Source organism: Tripterygium wilfordii, chromosome 12 (genome assembly GCF_013401445.1).
Source record: "Tripterygium wilfordii isolate XIE 37 chromosome 12, ASM1340144v1, whole genome shotgun sequence".
Lineage (NCBI taxonomy): Eukaryota > Viridiplantae > Streptophyta > Magnoliopsida > Celastrales > Celastraceae > Tripterygium > Tripterygium wilfordii.
The window spans coordinates 11,188,273-11,205,272 of record NC_052243.1 but is presented as its reverse complement, the minus strand read 5'-3'; the positions used below and the strand labels follow the sequence as shown (position 1 = coordinate 11,205,272).

The following is a 17,000-nucleotide window of genomic DNA, read 5'->3' as shown; positions in this document are numbered from 1 at the left end:
AACAGCTGCTCCAACAGTCAACAAAACGACACCGTTAATCATGATTGTAAGGAAGTCAAAAAAAAAAGAAGAGAACAACTTAAAGGGAATGAAACTTAAGTTTGTCTATGATTTTTATTTAGAATAAAAAAAATATCGTTTTTATCTACGTCTTTGACATAAACACTTGCATAAAAATATAAGTTCCATTGACAGCTGCTTCTGATGTGGAGAATGAATAAGCAGTGTTAAGAACCAAATCCCACATCGGTTAGACTAAGTCTACCGTGTGGTTTATATGGACAAAGTCCTCCCTCAATCATCAATTAGGCTTCTTCCTGGGCTTGGTTTAGTTGGGTTTCGGCTCCCCTTATGGGCTTTAATTGGAACAAACCTGTGCAAATCCGATGTTTTTGAGGAACAAATCCGATGGGCGTGGATTTTTAATAAACAGAGAGCTTTATCTGCAAAAAGAGTTGGATCAGATTTGGATAAGTCATATTGAATCTGGCCTTGTTCGCGGCAATGTTCATCTTCAGCATCTCAATAGAGAATTCACAGCAACAGCAGGATTATATCTTCATTATTTTATAATTAATGGAGCAAACAACATAGAGAAAAGCCAAGTTACAGGTAGGTTGGGTGGATGTGTATGTCTGTATAACTTCAAGCCCGGAAACTTATCACTTGCTTGAGACCACTTCTTTGTGCACATTATTAACCCCACCACCTCCACTCAATTCCTCTGTCATTGGCATTCTATGCAACATTTCATGATATCTTATCTTTCATACACCCACTTCCATTCTGATTAATTTTTCTCAAACATCTTCTGCTAGTTTAGGAGAGCAAGAGGAGACAGCATCTGCAACTGTGAGGAAGATACGGTCTTCGCCGATCAAATTTTGGAAGTTGGAAGCATGAAGCTTGTCAATCACTACTGGACCAGGATTTGCCAGAACAAGCTGTGAAACATTGCAGGAACTTCAAGTAAGTTAACTATAATGATTTCAGCTCCCTCATTTACATAATGCTAATTGCTTATGCTTATGCATAATTGTCTTGTAGATGTTTTTAGTTACCTGAATGCCTCTCTTTTGAAGGCTTTTGTACAAATCTTCCAAGGCATGGATGCCGCTAGTGTCGATATCAGTAACAGCTGAAGCAAACATAATACATGAAAAAGAAAATAAGTTTCGAGAAAACAAGCTTGATGATATAGAGGAAAGTAGCATATATTGAACTGCTTGAGCTTACGCGACATTTCCACAATCAAAAACTGGATTGTTGTCTGATAGTTTGCTTTTAGTTGTTCATCCTCATCTGTTACCCATCTCAAGATCCTGCAAGAAAGAAATTTTTGAGGTTTGGAAACACTAAAACACATTCAACCTTTTAGCCAGACTATACATAGTACATGGGGGGTTTGGCCTGGAATGGACAAGCATGTATGCATATGTATAGATGCCTTGAAATTTTTTGTCTAAAAGTAAGCAGGAGCCAAATGGTTCTCAGAAGCATAGTAATAATATTCACAAGATGCCTAGAGTGTGATTTAGAGTCATAGATTTCTCCAAGATTGCAAAGGTAAAGAGAGAGAACTGATTGAAGTGAGTGACTGTAAAGAAAAGGCAAAGAAGCATCTATACCTGTCTTTAATGTAACTGGAATTGGAAAAGTAAATTGCAGAATCAACCCTCACAATCAGAAGACCAGAGACTTTAGTTGCTTCTGGATATTGCTGGATGTTTCTATACACAGTAGTCCTAGGGATCTTCCCAAGAATTGCAGTCCTTGGTCTGGTAACTTGTAAGAGGATTTTAGCAAACGATATACAAACCTGCCACAAACCCAGTGAAAAAAAAACGTTTTCAATTAGTTAGATCAATAGCATTCATTTCAAATTCAGAAAATTTTCAGATGGCAGACACTATTAGCCAGATGGTAACGAGTTGGTTTTGCTTTTGGAATTTGAGGTAGGCCATGACTCAAATTTTCCCAAAGAAATAATAATCATAGCTGAAATCTTTATCCTTACCGCAATTAAGAGCCCTATCTCGACGGAGGCAAAGACTACACCAAAGAAGGCTCCCATGCAAGCAATAAAATCAAATTTATCAATCTTCCAAATCAAAACTGCCGCCTGGAAGTCAATAAGGCCAATCACAGCAGATATAATGATAGCGGCAAGAATAGCATTTGGTGTGTACTTGAAGAGAGGAGTTATGAATTGCAAGGTTAGGAATACAACAAAAGACATAACAATGTTGGAGACTGCAGTTTGGCAACCAGCCATGTAGTTTACTGCAGACCGCGAGAAAGAACCTGCAAATCATAAAGAAAAAAAAATCAACTACTAATTGTTCTTTCTTCCATACTTCTCTCGTAAGAATCCATAATTTTTTAAGGGGTTTCAAATGCTATATTCAGCCAGACTAAGTAACCATAAACTGCCAAGTTGCTGACAATCTTTTTGGGAGCATATTAATGTATTCACCTCTTCAATATGATCCATGCCTCAACGAATTGCAATAAGCAACATTGAGTTCAAGTTAAACCATCTGTTTAAATCTTCTTCAGTAGCTGGCACCTAGTTGGCTATTATTGTAAAGTACAAGGGAGAAAACAAAAGATTCTATGGTTGATTTGTTGTTTTTCTTAATCATTAAAAATTGTTAAATGAATCATTCCTCGAAGGTTGTTAGTGGCAAAATCTTCTTACCTGTTGCCACATAGCAGGAAGTCATTGAACCAACAACATTCATTGCACCTAGTGCTACCATTTCTTTGTTTCCATCTAGTTGATAGTCCTTCATCGCAGCAAATGTTCTTCCAATTGCGACAGCCTCCTGAAATAAAAGGGGGGAAGTGAGTAAGGTGACAGAACATATGATCCAATCCTCTTGATAAGAACATATTGGTTGCAAAGCTGTCTCACTCACCGTCAATGCTATCATTCCCGCCACCACACCAATCCTGAATCCTTTTAGAAGATAATCGCCACTGAAATATATTTGGTCCACAGATGAAGGGTTAAGTCCTTTCTCTATGTGTTTCACCTTCATACATCAACAAAATAAATAGTATAATTTCTGCATCGATAATCATTATCATCAAATTATTATAATTTCCAAGCAAATTGTCGAGACAAGGGCAATACTTACAATCTGAACACCTTGCTTGTCTGCCCTGGTTATGAACACAAAAAAGGTTGATATAATGACAGATATCATTGGGGCAATAGCAGGAACCCAAAATAATTTCTTATTCTTCTTTCCCTGTGTAGGAAATCATGTAAGGATTAAGAAAGTGTACAGTAAAAAGACGAATTAGATTGTGAAAACTAAGAAGTGAAGATCCTTACAATGTACTTGGCACCAAGAAGGAAAGATAAGAAGCTCGCGCCAATGATTATTGTTTGCCAGTTCCACTGCAATATAAATAGGTTAGTAATAGGAGTTATGATTAACTTATCTCAGATCATTGATTTCAGATTGTAGGTTTCATCTCCCGTACAAAACATAAGAAAGGGCATACTTGAAATCATCGGAAAATAGGTGGACAGAGAACTTACTCCATGATGGGCTGTGCTAAATACTGAATGCATTACAGAAATGAGATCAGTTTTCTTAGTAAATTTCTTGATGCCTAGAAAACCTTTGAGCTGTTGGAGGGCAATAGTAATAGCAGCACCACCCATAAAGCCAACGATGGCCGCATGAGATAGGAAGTCAATCAAGAAACCCAACCTGATGACAGGACCCAAAATCATCATAATGTAACAGTAGACGAAAAGATATATGTTTCAAAGAAGCTTGAACAAGGACATGAATAATGTCTAAAAGTTTATAGGCGTCGTACATATTTTTTGAGCTTCAAAAGAAGATAGAGTGCATGTAGGCTAGTACCTGAAAACCCCAAGGGTTGCTTGAGTAATTCCTGCAAAAAATGTAGCTGTGAACGCTAACCTCCGGTACTCTGTTGCATTCTTAATGGGATCGATCTCACTCTGAAGCAGAGTTCCCAGTAGAAGGGACACAACAGCCACTGGTCCTATTGCTATATCTCTTGAACTACCCATGAACGCATAAATCAATGGTGGAACAAAGCTGGAATCTGAAAACAGTTTGAACAAAACACAGAAATGCCACTTCAAAACTATAAAGAAAAAAAAGAAAAAAAATATGGCTAGATACAAAGCAATACAATATGTTGAGGAGCGTGAGATAGTAGACACTCACACAGTCCATACTGGCCTTCTAAATTTGCAAGCTTAGCGTATCCAATGTCCTGTGTCACCAATAAGTGCATTGTCAAAATAGTTCAAACTGGTCCAAGGCATGAAAAGTCTCTGAATTTCGTTAATGCACCATGTAAGTGGCTTATCTACCTGAGGAATACAGAGACTTGCAATGGTGAGTCCCGCTATAATATCACCCCTAAGTTTGGTGAGATTGTACTTTCTTCCCCATTCAAAGATAGGGAAAACAGCTTGGATGCCTAGGATGAATTTTTGAGACTTAGGCTGGTCCTTGAAATGGCGTAGAGGGTCATCTGAAAAGAAGGTTTCCTTCAGAGTAGTTGTCAATTCCTTTAAGAGATTTTTCTTGGGGGGGACTCCCACCTTGTGAATGTAAGGTGCATTCTGGGTCTGGCGACCCGAGGATGAAAAGCTCTTGATGTCCATTTCCATCTCATTCTTCTCAGACTCCTCATCAGCTGAATGACCTACTGCTGCCATGGTTTAATCACCTATATGGCAGAAGAAAAAAGAGAGTGGGAAAGATAATCATGGTCAGAGAGATCAGAATACCAATTTTGAAGTGACATTTAAAGTGTTGAGGAAACAAAGTAACAGCTATGAAGTACGTATAAACTGTAAGCCTGTAACTATTACAGCATTCAGTTAGTTTTGATCATAGTTTATATATATCAACCATAGAGATTTAGAACACTAATCTAACTGCAGTATAACTAACTTGAAGTGTCTCTAAGAACCTAGAAAAACTTCCATAACGATTTATAACTTATAAGCAGAAAGTGTTTATTCAAGCTAACCCCAAAAGAAAGCTGGAATTAGCAGAAGGATCAGAGATTATTGCTTTCAAGGTGTACAACCTTCTTCAACTTGGAATTGAAGTTAAGAGGCTCTTTCTTATATAAGCTTTGAAAGGATTACAAGTCAAACTTTTGATGTTGAGTTGGGAGTTAGGAATGAATCTGGATCTCATACAAGTGATATACATCCTGAACAACATTTTAAATTAGGACCGATAGAATTGGATTAGTCAATACTCAATAGCAACTGTTAGTTGTAAGCAGGAGCCATCTTTTTCCATTATTCTGGTTTTTAATATTGTAAAATATGCAGTCTGAGGTGTTGACTTGGTATGGCAGGTGGCAGCACGTAGGAAAATAGAACAGTAGCTAGCTTTCTAATTGCTGTCCTTATTTGAGTTTTCCCTCTCATAATCACCATCAAAGACTATGAAAGTATAAGCAACATAGAAGCATAAAGAAATTCAAACTTACAGGCTTCTGATGCTTATGGAACTTGGAGTCAGAAAAGTGAGAAAGTAAAAGATGCATCTTCTCTCCACCGCATATCACCGACAATACAGTTTTCAATTTTAGTTTAAGTCTTTCTAGGCCCCATAAAACATAAAACAATAAAACAACAACAATGCTTCTACAGGCACAGAATAGCAGTGTTTCATTGTTTGAACACTTTTTTATTTTTATTTTTTTTTTATAACGTGGAACCCACCCAATGCGATATTTGAACAAGGACCCATCTCACAAATTGCGATATTTGAAATACCCATGGGACTTGAACTCACGAGCTCCCGTTTGCGTTAAGAATTATCGTGATCAAGTTCACTATGTCAGCAAATGATCCATTGTTTGAATGCTTTGTTTAAAATAAAGACAGAAAAACCACTTTAGCTTATTAACTATTGTCTATTGGAACCATTATTTCTAAACAATGAGGAGGAAAACAGCATCCGACATTCAACTTTGAGACATCTAAACATGCAGTACAAGATAATTAAATTTTTTAAAATGCCACAAAGATTAATAATCAACCACCCGTCTTTTGAAATCCCAAGAAGCCAAATTGGACTTCATCAAACCCAGATCATCTTTATCAGTTGTTTCATGATACAATCACAATAATCTCTTGCATCTTAAGTTAGCAGCCATACATTTCATCACCCAGAATTCAAATATGCTTCGTAGTAAAAATCAAAACAAATGAATATGCTTTCTAGAGAATAAAGGACCAGAGTGGGGCCTCACCTTCTTGAACCGTTGATAGTGGAAAGCTAGATTACCCCTCAAAATTCCACTCACTCCCTGTGTGGGTAGGAGAAAGAAAGAAAGAAAAATAGAAGATCAAAACCATACGAAATCAACAAAAAGAAGCCAAATAAAAATGGGAATCAAACAATTCAACTCAATATGCCTCACCCAAAATCAGTAATCACCCGCACAATACTTTCCGCCAAACTTGATGGTTCTCAACTCTCCAATTATATAATTACCTTTCATTGGCAATTTGGAATCGACCAAATGGATGAACCCTCATAAAAGAGGTTAATGGGGAGAAAATCAAAACTCCGTCCAGGTTCAATGGATTTCTCTTTCATGAGGTTTCCTAATTAAACCCAAAAAAAAAATCGCGGAGAAACTAATACAACGCATTGTACTCTATCTAGGAAAGCAAACGGAGCGACCCAGAAGGAAAAAACCGAATCCAGAGCCACACCCATCCACACACACAGGATTTCTGTGCAAACAATTACAGTAATAAATCCTATAACCGGACGAAGATCTTCGATAATAATGTGTAAAACTAAAATTAGGACTTGTGTTTGTTTTGTTATGGTTTTCTTGGACGAGTAACTAGAATCACGTCATTGCCACGTCGGAGTGCCAACGTGGCAGATGCCACGTGACAATGAAAAGTCTTCCCATATCTGAATAGAACGACTGCGTTTTCAAAGCCAATAGCTTTCTGTGTCAGGGTCAAATGGTCACTAACTTTTCTTCTTCGTGCGTTGACTTCCATGTTAAAGTCAAAATTGCACAATTGTTTAATTGAAATTGGTTGGTTGCCTTGCCGCCACATAATTGCTTCCGTTTGGGAAGCACTTTAGACTTTAGAGTTGCCAAACGCAAATTTAAAATAGCATTTGAAAGTGGCATAAATGTACCATTTTAAAGTAGCATTTTCTAAATTGTTTCAATCATTTGAGTAGCATTTAAGCTTTTTAACCATAAATTATTTGAAATACTCAACCTTTATCAGTCATATTCCAAATATACTCAACTACAAGGGTAGAGCTAGGAAATGATGTTAGGGTTGACTAATATTAAAACAATCACTTTGAATCATCAAAAAAATTTTGGTAGAAGTCTGAGGGCAATTGTCCCTATAAATTTATTTTAGGGTTATTTCGTTTGACAGATAATATTGACAGTAACAGATATGCTAGCATATAGGATGGTAGTAAAAATATTGGAGAATAATGGTAGTAGATATGTTGTTTGAATTGAGATTCAGTTACTGTAATCTATCGATATACGCCGTTGGTTGGCTTTATCGTGTAAGGATTTCACATCATAGTAGTAGTACTGTAGTAGTGGCTTGGCTTCCTAAACTACACAAGGTAAGAACAATTGCAATAGTGTTAGTTTAAGGGGGCATGGTTAGGGAAAAAGTGAATTTTGATGGGCCACGAAAAAAAAATGACGTTACAACAATAACATTTTACTAACATCTTTTTTTTGGGCCAAGCATGAGGACAAGGATTGGGTTGGATTAATAGAGTAAATAGTACTGGGTTGGGTTCCACCAACGAAAATTTAAAAGGCCGATTCAACAACAAATAATGAACTTTTAAAGCAGGGGAGGTCTAGAAAGGCAGACGAGTCAATTTTTTGTGTCTCAATGGGCCAGGGACTGCTTTAGATGTCTTTCCTAACCGTTGTTGGAGTACTCAAGCTAACAGGCCCAAATAATATTAGGCAAAAGCCCAAAGCCACAATGTTGTTCTACAACAAAGTGCCAACCTAATATTGGGGAATCCTGAGAATAAGATATATGTATATATATCCTCAACCTTTTGTTTTATCTGCAATGCATAATTTTTATGCATGTTAGATAAATTATGTATTAATTTATTATGTAGATAAATTATATATTCTGTAGATGAATAAAATTTATACACTGCAGTTAATTAATTTACTATGCAGATAAGTTGTATACTATGCAGATTATATGCAGTGCAGATAAATTATATGTAGTGTAAATAAATTATTCTGCACTGTAGATAAATTCATTTGCACTAAATTTGTATGCAAGAATTTTTTGCATCTCAGAATATATCGATAAGTAATATTCTTTGAAATAGTTTTTCAAATTGAATTAGAATATATAATTTTTTTTTCAAGATCCGTCATGTATTTTTGAAAGAAATCATTTTGAAGTTTCATATATGAAAAAGAAAAAAGTAAAAACTTATGATCTCATTGACGTGTGGAGGAGCTAAAATGGGAAGAGAAAATGAATCGGTCCTTTTTTTATAGTAATTTTTTAAAATCAGATGGGCATATAGGTAATTTAAAACTTTGTAACATTATTCTTAAAATTTTTTTAAACTATCCTTATTAGATCGAATTTCCTAGTTGTGGACCTATTAGTAATTGCCCCAAGAATTTGGATTAGGCTACTACCCACTGTAGCTCAGCCCTCTCTCCGCCATTGATTCGTCTGAAAAATACAAATCCAACCCTAAAACTAATACAAGGTTAATTATACTTCACAGTACCGAAAGATAGTGATTGTTACAATTTTCGCACCTAAAATTTTTTAGTTACAATGTCATCACCTACCCATTGTTTTAAAATGATACCTTTTAGGGACTCCGACATATTTGATATAGTAACACGCCGGGTCAATGTTGACGTGTAGCATCTAATCAACCCTAAAAATACATCATGGACTACCCCATCAATCGTGCCAAGAATTGAATTATATACGTGGCACTTGTTATGTCATATAATCACATCGGGTGTGTAGTGGATCCACCATTCGTAATGAAAAGTTTGAAAACGGATGGACAAACACAGTTACTTTGTTAGGCCGATCTTTTCATTACAACGAACAGCGACGACGAGGCATTTAGTCTTGGCTGGCCAAATCAAATAGGGTAGGGAGGTCAGAAGAGAAGCGCATGATAATGATATTGGAATCAAAAGATGTTAAAGTGGGTCGGTTCGCAAGATTTTTGCAGAGAAGACCCACTACGATGTGAAAGAAAGTTGATAGAAGAAAGAAGCCAAGGCAAGGGGACCATAATAACACCATACAAAAGTATATATATATATATTTATATTCTCCTACCACAAGTGGTGGTTCTGCTTATCCGAACCTGATCACTGTGTAATCATGAGACAAGGCTTTCCTTCAATACAATCCGAACACAATGTGATGGGACGGGAGAGTGAAGACCCAATACATATCTTCCAGAATCAAGTAGTAGGGGTAGGGGAGAACATTATCAAAGATCAATATTCATGATATAGTATAGTGTATACGTGCGAGCTTCGTATGCGTTTACTTGTGCCTTTTGATCATTTCCAAGCATACTTTTTGTGTGTTGTTAGTGTTTCTTCCCAAACTCTTCTAGCTAGGAATCTCATGTAGACGTCGTCAATTGACAGGCGAAGGACCCTGCAGGAGAAGACATTGCAGTTTTAATCACAACATCCAGTTTGCCGTCTGCGTACAAATGTGGGGTCCACATAGGTAAACAAATTGGACAATCAATATCTAGTATGCCGTCTGCGTACCAGTGTGGGGTTCACAACTAGACGTATGTAATTAGAACTACAGTGATTTCTAGTCCGGACGACCCAGACACGCAGTATGCGCATGCACCAACATGATCAATGATTCAATGTATAAACCCTCCTATACTCTCTCTTTGAGAAAGTTTGTGGGGGTGTACATAAACAAAATTAACCCATACTTGCACTTACCTTCAAAATAAGTACTTAAATAAAGCAAACAAATACTACCAACCATTATGGCAACATGATTGGTTGTGATATAGCTGGCTTGGTTTGGTTTCTTAAATGAATATTGCAATTTGAATTCAACAACTTTTCATTTAAGTCCAAAACATGAGATCAATGATCAGTCTCACGGACTGAGGGTATCATTATTCATACTGTTTTTGCCATTTATCAGATAATGCCAAACTTAATTATATTTTGGCAGGTAAAAAAGTGCATATCCTTTCCATCATTACAATATTAGGAACTGAATTAAGAGCATTAATGCTACGGTATATGTATAGTATTTGTATCCTTTATGACACACCTAACCTATATATCAAAATCCAATTCTGGTCACTTTCTAATTTCCTTAATATAAGAGTTTCCATCACTAGCTAGTCGAAACCATCTTTGAAACACCAAGGTCATTTCCATTTTTCACAACCATGGGTACACTTCACAGTGAGAACTTCAGCGCCTTCAATGTGGAGCAGCGGCAACAGCTTGACACCGATTATACTAATCGGCTAGAGAGGGCTCAATGGTTGCTCAATTCTCCTGAGCCACCACACCTATGGCAGAAGGTCATTGGTTCAGTAAAACAAACCATCTTCCCCCACAAGAACAGGACTACTGCTAAGCAAAGCAGACGAAAGAGCGTTGTTTCGTTCTTGAAAGGTTTTTTCCCTGTACTTATCTGGGGCAGGAATTACAATGCTTCAAAGTTCAAAAATGATCTCATGGCAGGACTAACTCTAGCAAGCCTTAGCATTCCGCAGGTGCACTGAAGATTCTTTTTGTTCTCTATGTTTTCATCAATACCTTAATAAGTATGGATTGGTGATAAATGTCTGCTTGTTCTGTTTGATTTATATATGCAGAGCATTGGATATGCTAATTTAGCTAAACTAGATCCTCAATATGGCCTATGTGAGTTTCTGGGTTCATTTGGGTTTGCCGCATTTTGATTAATTGAAAGGAAGAATTCTGTTTTTTGATTTGGGTTTTGCTGCATTTTCAGACACAAGTGTTGTTCCTCCTCTAATTTATTCTCTAATGGGGAGTTCAAGAGAGATAGCCATTGGACCTGTAGCAGTAGTATCATTGCTGCTATCTTCCACTATACAGAAAATACAAGATCCTTTTGTTGATCCTGTTGCCTACAGAAAGCTTGTGTTCACTGTCACTTTCTTTGCTGGGATCTTCCAAGCAATGTTTGGATTGTTCAGGTAATTTTATCAGCAAATGAAAATTTTCCAGTAAACTGATTTTTTCTCCTCCTGATCAGTACTACTTCTCTTCCACTTAAATCTCTAGGTTGGGGTTTCTTGTGGAATTCCTTTCTCATGCTGCCATTGTTGGATTCATGGGTGGTGCAGCCATCATCATTGGTCTTCAACAACTCAAGGGGCTACTGGCAATCAGTCACTTCAGTACCAAAACCGATGTGATATCCGTTCTGGAGTCTGTTTTTAGATCAATCAAACACGATACAGTAAGTAATGGAGCCCAGAACGGTTGAATTACACATATGATTGAGGTCTCTCACACTGGTTCTAATAGTTCTACATCTTCCTTGTGCATTTCATTAACAGTGGTATCCTCTGAATTTCGCCCTCGGATGTTCGTTCCTTATCTTCCTCCTCATCGCTAGATTTGTCGTAAGTAACCAGATGATACCATAACCATTTTCCCATAAGTGAAAAAAAAAATCTCCTTTCAGAGCTCAACCCATTATAAAGCTTTTTTTACATAATTGCAGGGCAAAAGAAACAAAAAGTTGTTCTGGATTCCAGCTATTGCTCCTCTTATTTCAGTCATATTATCCACTGCGATAGTGTTCTTGACAAAAGCTGAACAGCATGGAGTAGTAATAGTAAAACACCTAAAAGGAGGCCTGAATCCAAGTTCAGTCCATCAATTACAGTTCAAAGGTGCACACGTCGGATTTGCTGCCAAAACAGGACTAATTGCTGCCATTGTTGCTCTTGCTGTGAGTGATCACGCTTTATTTACCTCCAAAATTCTTGTTTATAAACTAGACTCTCACCTTTTAATGGTAATTCAAATGTTTTCTCCAGGAAGCCATTGCTGTCGGTCGATCTTTCGCTTCCATAAAAGGCTATCAGATCAATGGGAACAATGAAATGGTAGCTATGGGCTTCATGAACATTGCGGGATCATTGAGTTCATGCTATGTTGCCACTGGTGAGCTCCTAATTTTCTCGTCAATCGAACAGTTGCAGGAGCTTCTGTCCGGACACCTGGAATTTATAATCCTTTAAACATAACTCTGCAGGTTCATTCTCAAGGACTGCTGTGAACTTCAGTGCAGGATGTGAGACAGTAGTATCAAATATAGTGATGGCCATTACGGTGCTTTTGTCGCTGGAATTGTTTACTAGGCTATTGTACTATACTCCCATGGCGATCCTTGCTTCGATCATCTTATCTGCTCTTCCTGGACTTATAGACATCAATGAAGCTTATCATATCTGGAAGGTTGACAAACTAGACTTCCTTGCTTGCATTGGTGCCTTTTTCGGGGTTTTGTTTAAATCGGTGGAGATTGGCCTTCTGGTCGCGGTAATATCTTTTGATTCTGCATCCAAAACGTACATAAACTAGCACAACATTCAAATCCTTATTCGAATTCACAAAGATAATTGCAGGTAATCATATCATTTGCAAAAATATTGCTCAATGCCATTCGACCTGGTGTTGAAGCAATAGGAAGACTTCCAAGAACAGACATCTTTTGTGACACAGAGCAATATCCCAATGCCATTGAAACTCCAGGAATCTTAATCTTCCGTGTCAACTCTTCCTTAATCTGCTTTGCTAATGCCAACTTTGTCAGAGAAAGGTAGATGTCTGTAAAACCCAATAGAAAAAGATTTAGCTTTTGCGGTTCTAATCGATGGATGTTTCACTTTTTCAGGATAATGAGTTTGGCGACCGAAGACGAGGATGACCACAAAGAAAATGGCAAGGGAAAGACTGGAGCAGTGATTCTTGACATGTCAAGTAAGTTTCATTGGCTTTATAGACTCAAGATTACAAAATCCTATATCGGTCTGGAATAACCCAACCGAGTGTTTTATAAGTAAAGCTCACTTCATTTCATATTGAAGATGCGTTTTTTGGGCCTAAATACCCATGACGACAACCCACGAAGAACAAATCCATATGAGCTCATGAAGAAAGCAGATGTGACATCTACTTGTCCACTTGTTAGGTTTGATATAACCCAATCACAAGGTGCAGGAGAGCGTCAAGACTAAAAATCACTAATTGGAGACGCATTTTTTGGGCCTAAGTACCAGTGGCGACTGGCCATGGAAAACAAATCCATGCAAACCTATTATCCAGAGCGGACGGACGATATCTTCAATGTGTGTGTTTTTTGGACACTATACTTTTGAAACTGATGTGCATTTGTTTAATGTGACAGATATAATAAACATTGACACTTCAGGAATTATTGCACTTGAAGAACTTCACAAACAATTAACATCACAAGGCATACAAGTAAGACAGTCCACTGCATTCTCTCACATATGTGTTCATAATCAAAGATGATTTCAGGTCTTAAGTGTGGGAGTGTGTGTGTGTATTGATTTGCAGTTAGCATTGGCCAACCCAAGGAGGCAAGTGATTCACAAGCTGAAGTTAAGCAAATTCGTGGATAGAATTGGAGCGGGAATGATTTTCCTCACCGTGGGAGACGCAGTAGATGCATGCCTGGGTCTTGGTACCGGATCGGCCTCTTTTGCAGCATAATTTTTGTAGGATTTCAAATCATTTGATGAAATCTCAGTCACCCAATGTGGGGTTGGTTGGCTCTGTAAATTCTGAAGAGGACGCAAGACAGAAGGAGAACGGAAAGAAGACATGTACTCTGATTTGCCTGAATCATGTAAGGCAAAGTAGTTGCCTTGTAAAACAGGGGAAGAAAGAACCAGAGACATAAAACATGAACAATTTGGAAATCAGGATGAACCCATTGAAATCATTCAAACAATTTGGGACCTGGTTTCAATTCTTCGGTTATCGTTTGTGTTTCCGATTTCTCCGATTCGAGTTTGTTGCTTGTCCAGGGTTTATCGATGCAGTCCTATTGGGTGTTGGTTGATGGTCTGCTGTTAGGGTTTCTATTATTATCAGATTGGGTATATTGATTTGGGGCTGTTAACGGTAACTTTGGTAGATTGTTATGTTCGGCAATCTTGGAAAACACAAGGGCGTTTTTTGTCTAGGTGCCTGTTTGGTGCAGCGGATCCGCTGCACCAGCCGCTGTTAACTTTCACTGCGAAATCAGTGAATCCGTTGGCTAAGTCTCAACCGATCCACTGGAGGAAAAGGATCTCTCAAAGGGAGCTTCTTTCCACAGCGGGAGGCGTTTAGCCTCCTATTTCTTTTTCTTTTTTTTAATGATGTGGACCCCAAATCATTACATTTTATTATTTTTTAATATTATGGGTCCTACAAGTAATATTTATAACATTGATTTCTTTTAATATTTAAAACATTAATTTCAGTTTTGATATAAAAACAAATTATAACTAATTTTAATAATAAATTATATTTATTAGCTTAAATATAATTTTAATACTTAAAATTATTTTTAACAGTTTTAATACTATAAAAATATTTTAACAGTAATAATACTTAAAATAAAGAAATATTAATATTTTATTAATTAAAAATTAAAAATATTTATTAATTAATACTTAAAATAATTTTAATAAGAATTATATTTATTAGATTAATTTTAATATAAAAATAAAAATAATATTATAATACTTTATTTCAACAGCTTTTCCACTCAGGTCAGTTTTTAGTGCATCAAACACCTCACAGCATATTTCACAGCTTTAAGTTCAGCATATTTTTCACAGCATTTCCGCTAGCATTGAAAATTAAGATTTTCGCTCTGCCAAACAGAGCCTAAATAGAAAGGACAAGGGATCTAAGTTCAATTTTTTTTGTTGGGTGCCTGGGTATGCTGTAATTGTTTTTACGGTGGAGCAACTGAAGTTTGCTTTAATAAAAATGAGGGAAAAGACAACTTTTGATCACTGAAATATTTGACCAGGTTCAACTCAGTCATCCATTTTACAAACGTTTCAATTTGGGTATCCAAATTTCTAAACCGTTCCAAACTAGTCGCACATGCAATTTTCGCTCAATTCGGACAGTCAACTATCCCACGTGACACAATATAGTCAAAATCAACGGATGTGAGAATGATGTGGAATTTTATGAAAAAAATTAAATGTGCTAAGAATAATCTTTTTCGAAGAAAGTCAAACCTAAATTCTTAATTCCATCTTCCCCCACCTCTCCTTCTCTCCACCTCCACCTCCACCTTCGTCTTCGTCGGTAACCCCCCTCCCCCAATCTCATGGTGGAGTACTGAAGGTCTCTCTCTTAATCTCCCTCATCTTCCTCTCACTTCTCATCTCTCCTCAACTTTTGGGTCATTTTTTCCATGTGTAATTAATTTTTTTAAAAAAATATGGCAAATATCCAAGTCATCATGCCACATCAATTAAAATTTTAATTATTTTATTTTTTGATGCCACCTCAGCTAATTGCTGCCTGAACTCTCTAAAATTTGCCCGTGCGACTATTTTGGAACAATTTAGAAATTTGGATACCTAAATTGAAACGTTTGTAAAATGAGTGACTGAGTTGAACCTGATCAAATATTTCAATGATCAAAAGTTGTCTTTCCCCATAAAAATGAGCTTACGTAAAATTTAAAAATAAAATAAAATTATGAATGTGATTTGATTAAATTTATGTGTCCAACTGCATATACATTTTGTCCCAAATAAAAATCAAATTCATCACACCACCATTCCACCATTCGTGAATGGTGGTCTACAAAAGAATCTATAACATCATATATATATATAGATTTGAATCAGTGAATTAATAAGCGTTAATGGGTGAAAAGTTACAAAGTTTTATACTTTCATTTGAGAGGCAATAACACACCGCCTTAACGCTTTCACATTTGAAAAAAATAATGTCAACTACATGTTAAAAATCTTGGACAACATTACATATGAAAACAACGCAAAAAAAAAAAAACTAATCCTATGCCCACAACATGCAAGTAAGAAGAATTGATCAAAGAACAAGGAAAGCATCGCCCTAAACCATCAAAGCTGCCTCAAAAGAGTAATGCTAATTGAGACCCCCATTTTTACTTTTTATACCCCTAATAAAAAGACACAATAAGACGGGTAGTTTTTATATTTTTTTATTCTTTCTTAAGCATGGGTCTCATATGTTTTAGTCAACTTTTTTATTCATTTATTTTACGGCGTTACTTTTCACACCACTTGTCAGATTGTTAGTTTAATTGAAACGATGGGTGTTTTAAAGCTGACAATCTGACAAGGGGTGTGAGAAGTAAAAAATGAGGGTGTGAAAGGTAACGTCCGCCTAAAAATAACGCCTCTCAAAGGTACAAAAAGTCTCCCATTGACATCCATGCAAGGGCACAATCCTCAAACATTATCCTTTTGCATAATCCTAAACTATTTTTTTGTTAGTACTCCATGACAGCCTATCCTATAAAACTAATAGGCTAAATCCATTCACAAAACCCCATTATCTTGATGGGAGCACAAAACTCCCAATTGAAAATTTACACCCAAAAAAGAAAAGATTGAGTAGAGCGTGAAAAATTTTTCACTCACAAAATTTAAATTACATGATAAAATTTACCAGTTGAGAGAGCGATTTTGGGCGTTAATGGAGTTGTAATATCGAGAAAATCTACGAGTAGGTGGTTTCCTTGTCTGTTTCTTCTTAAGCAAACCGAAGATCTCTTGCACAAGAGGGACATGGACCAGGACAAGCTTCCACGCCAACAGACATCCTGCAATTTTATTCAACCAAAAGAACAAAACAAGTTAATTTGATCGATATTTATTTGA

General features: G+C 36.7%; 2 protein-coding genes and 1 long non-coding RNA gene across 6 annotated transcripts; 2 read left to right on the top strand and 1 right to left on the bottom strand.

The window, feature by feature from the left end:
- The first annotated feature begins 479 nt into the window (after window positions 1–479).
- LOC120010626 lies at window positions 480–1,230 on the top strand. The gene is made up of 3 exons (XR_005470888.1): window positions 480–612; window positions 824–969; window positions 1,083–1,230. It is a non-coding gene; the product is annotated as an uncharacterized LOC120010626 (long non-coding RNA).
- Window positions 511–6,823, bottom strand: LOC120010625 (sulfate transporter 1.3-like). 4 transcript variants are annotated; one of them, XM_038861407.1, is made up of 15 exons: window positions 6,451–6,823; window positions 6,280–6,336; window positions 4,370–4,731; window positions 4,221–4,269; window positions 3,888–4,095; window positions 3,554–3,728; window positions 3,344–3,409; window positions 3,144–3,257; window positions 2,922–3,038; window positions 2,702–2,828; window positions 2,018–2,304; window positions 1,629–1,819; window positions 1,237–1,322; window positions 1,062–1,138; window positions 512–944 (listed from the first exon to the last, which is right to left on the bottom strand). In XM_038861407.1, exons 3-15 carry the CDS (start codon window positions 4,718–4,720, stop codon window positions 801–803), a joined length of 1,992 nt encoding a protein of 663 aa, XP_038717335.1. In that variant the 5' UTR covers window positions 4,721–4,731; window positions 6,280–6,336; window positions 6,451–6,823; the 3' UTR covers window positions 512–800. The 4 variants fall into 4 exon arrangements, with proteins under 4 accessions (XP_038717338.1, XP_038717337.1, XP_038717336.1 ...); XM_038861410.1 differs by lacking the exons at window positions 6,280–6,336; window positions 6,451–6,823 and adding an exon at window positions 5,512–5,530 and having other exon boundaries at window positions 511–944; XM_038861409.1 differs by lacking the exons at window positions 6,280–6,336; window positions 6,451–6,823 and adding an exon at window positions 5,098–5,187 and having other exon boundaries at window positions 511–944.
- A 3,552-nt stretch (window positions 6,824–10,375) lies between these two features.
- On the top strand, window positions 10,376–14,075 carry LOC120010400 (low affinity sulfate transporter 3-like). Its single transcript, XM_038861188.1, has 12 exons — window positions 10,376–10,823; window positions 10,926–10,974; window positions 11,066–11,273; window positions 11,362–11,539; window positions 11,640–11,705; window positions 11,807–12,037; window positions 12,126–12,252; window positions 12,344–12,630; window positions 12,717–12,910; window positions 12,986–13,071; window positions 13,499–13,575; window positions 13,672–14,075. The coding sequence occupies exons 1-12, from the start codon at window positions 10,491–10,493 to the stop codon at window positions 13,825–13,827; spliced, it is 1,992 nt and encodes a 663-aa protein (XP_038717116.1). The 5' UTR covers window positions 10,376–10,490; the 3' UTR covers window positions 13,828–14,075.
- The last annotated feature ends 2,925 nt before the right edge of the window (window positions 14,076–17,000 follow it).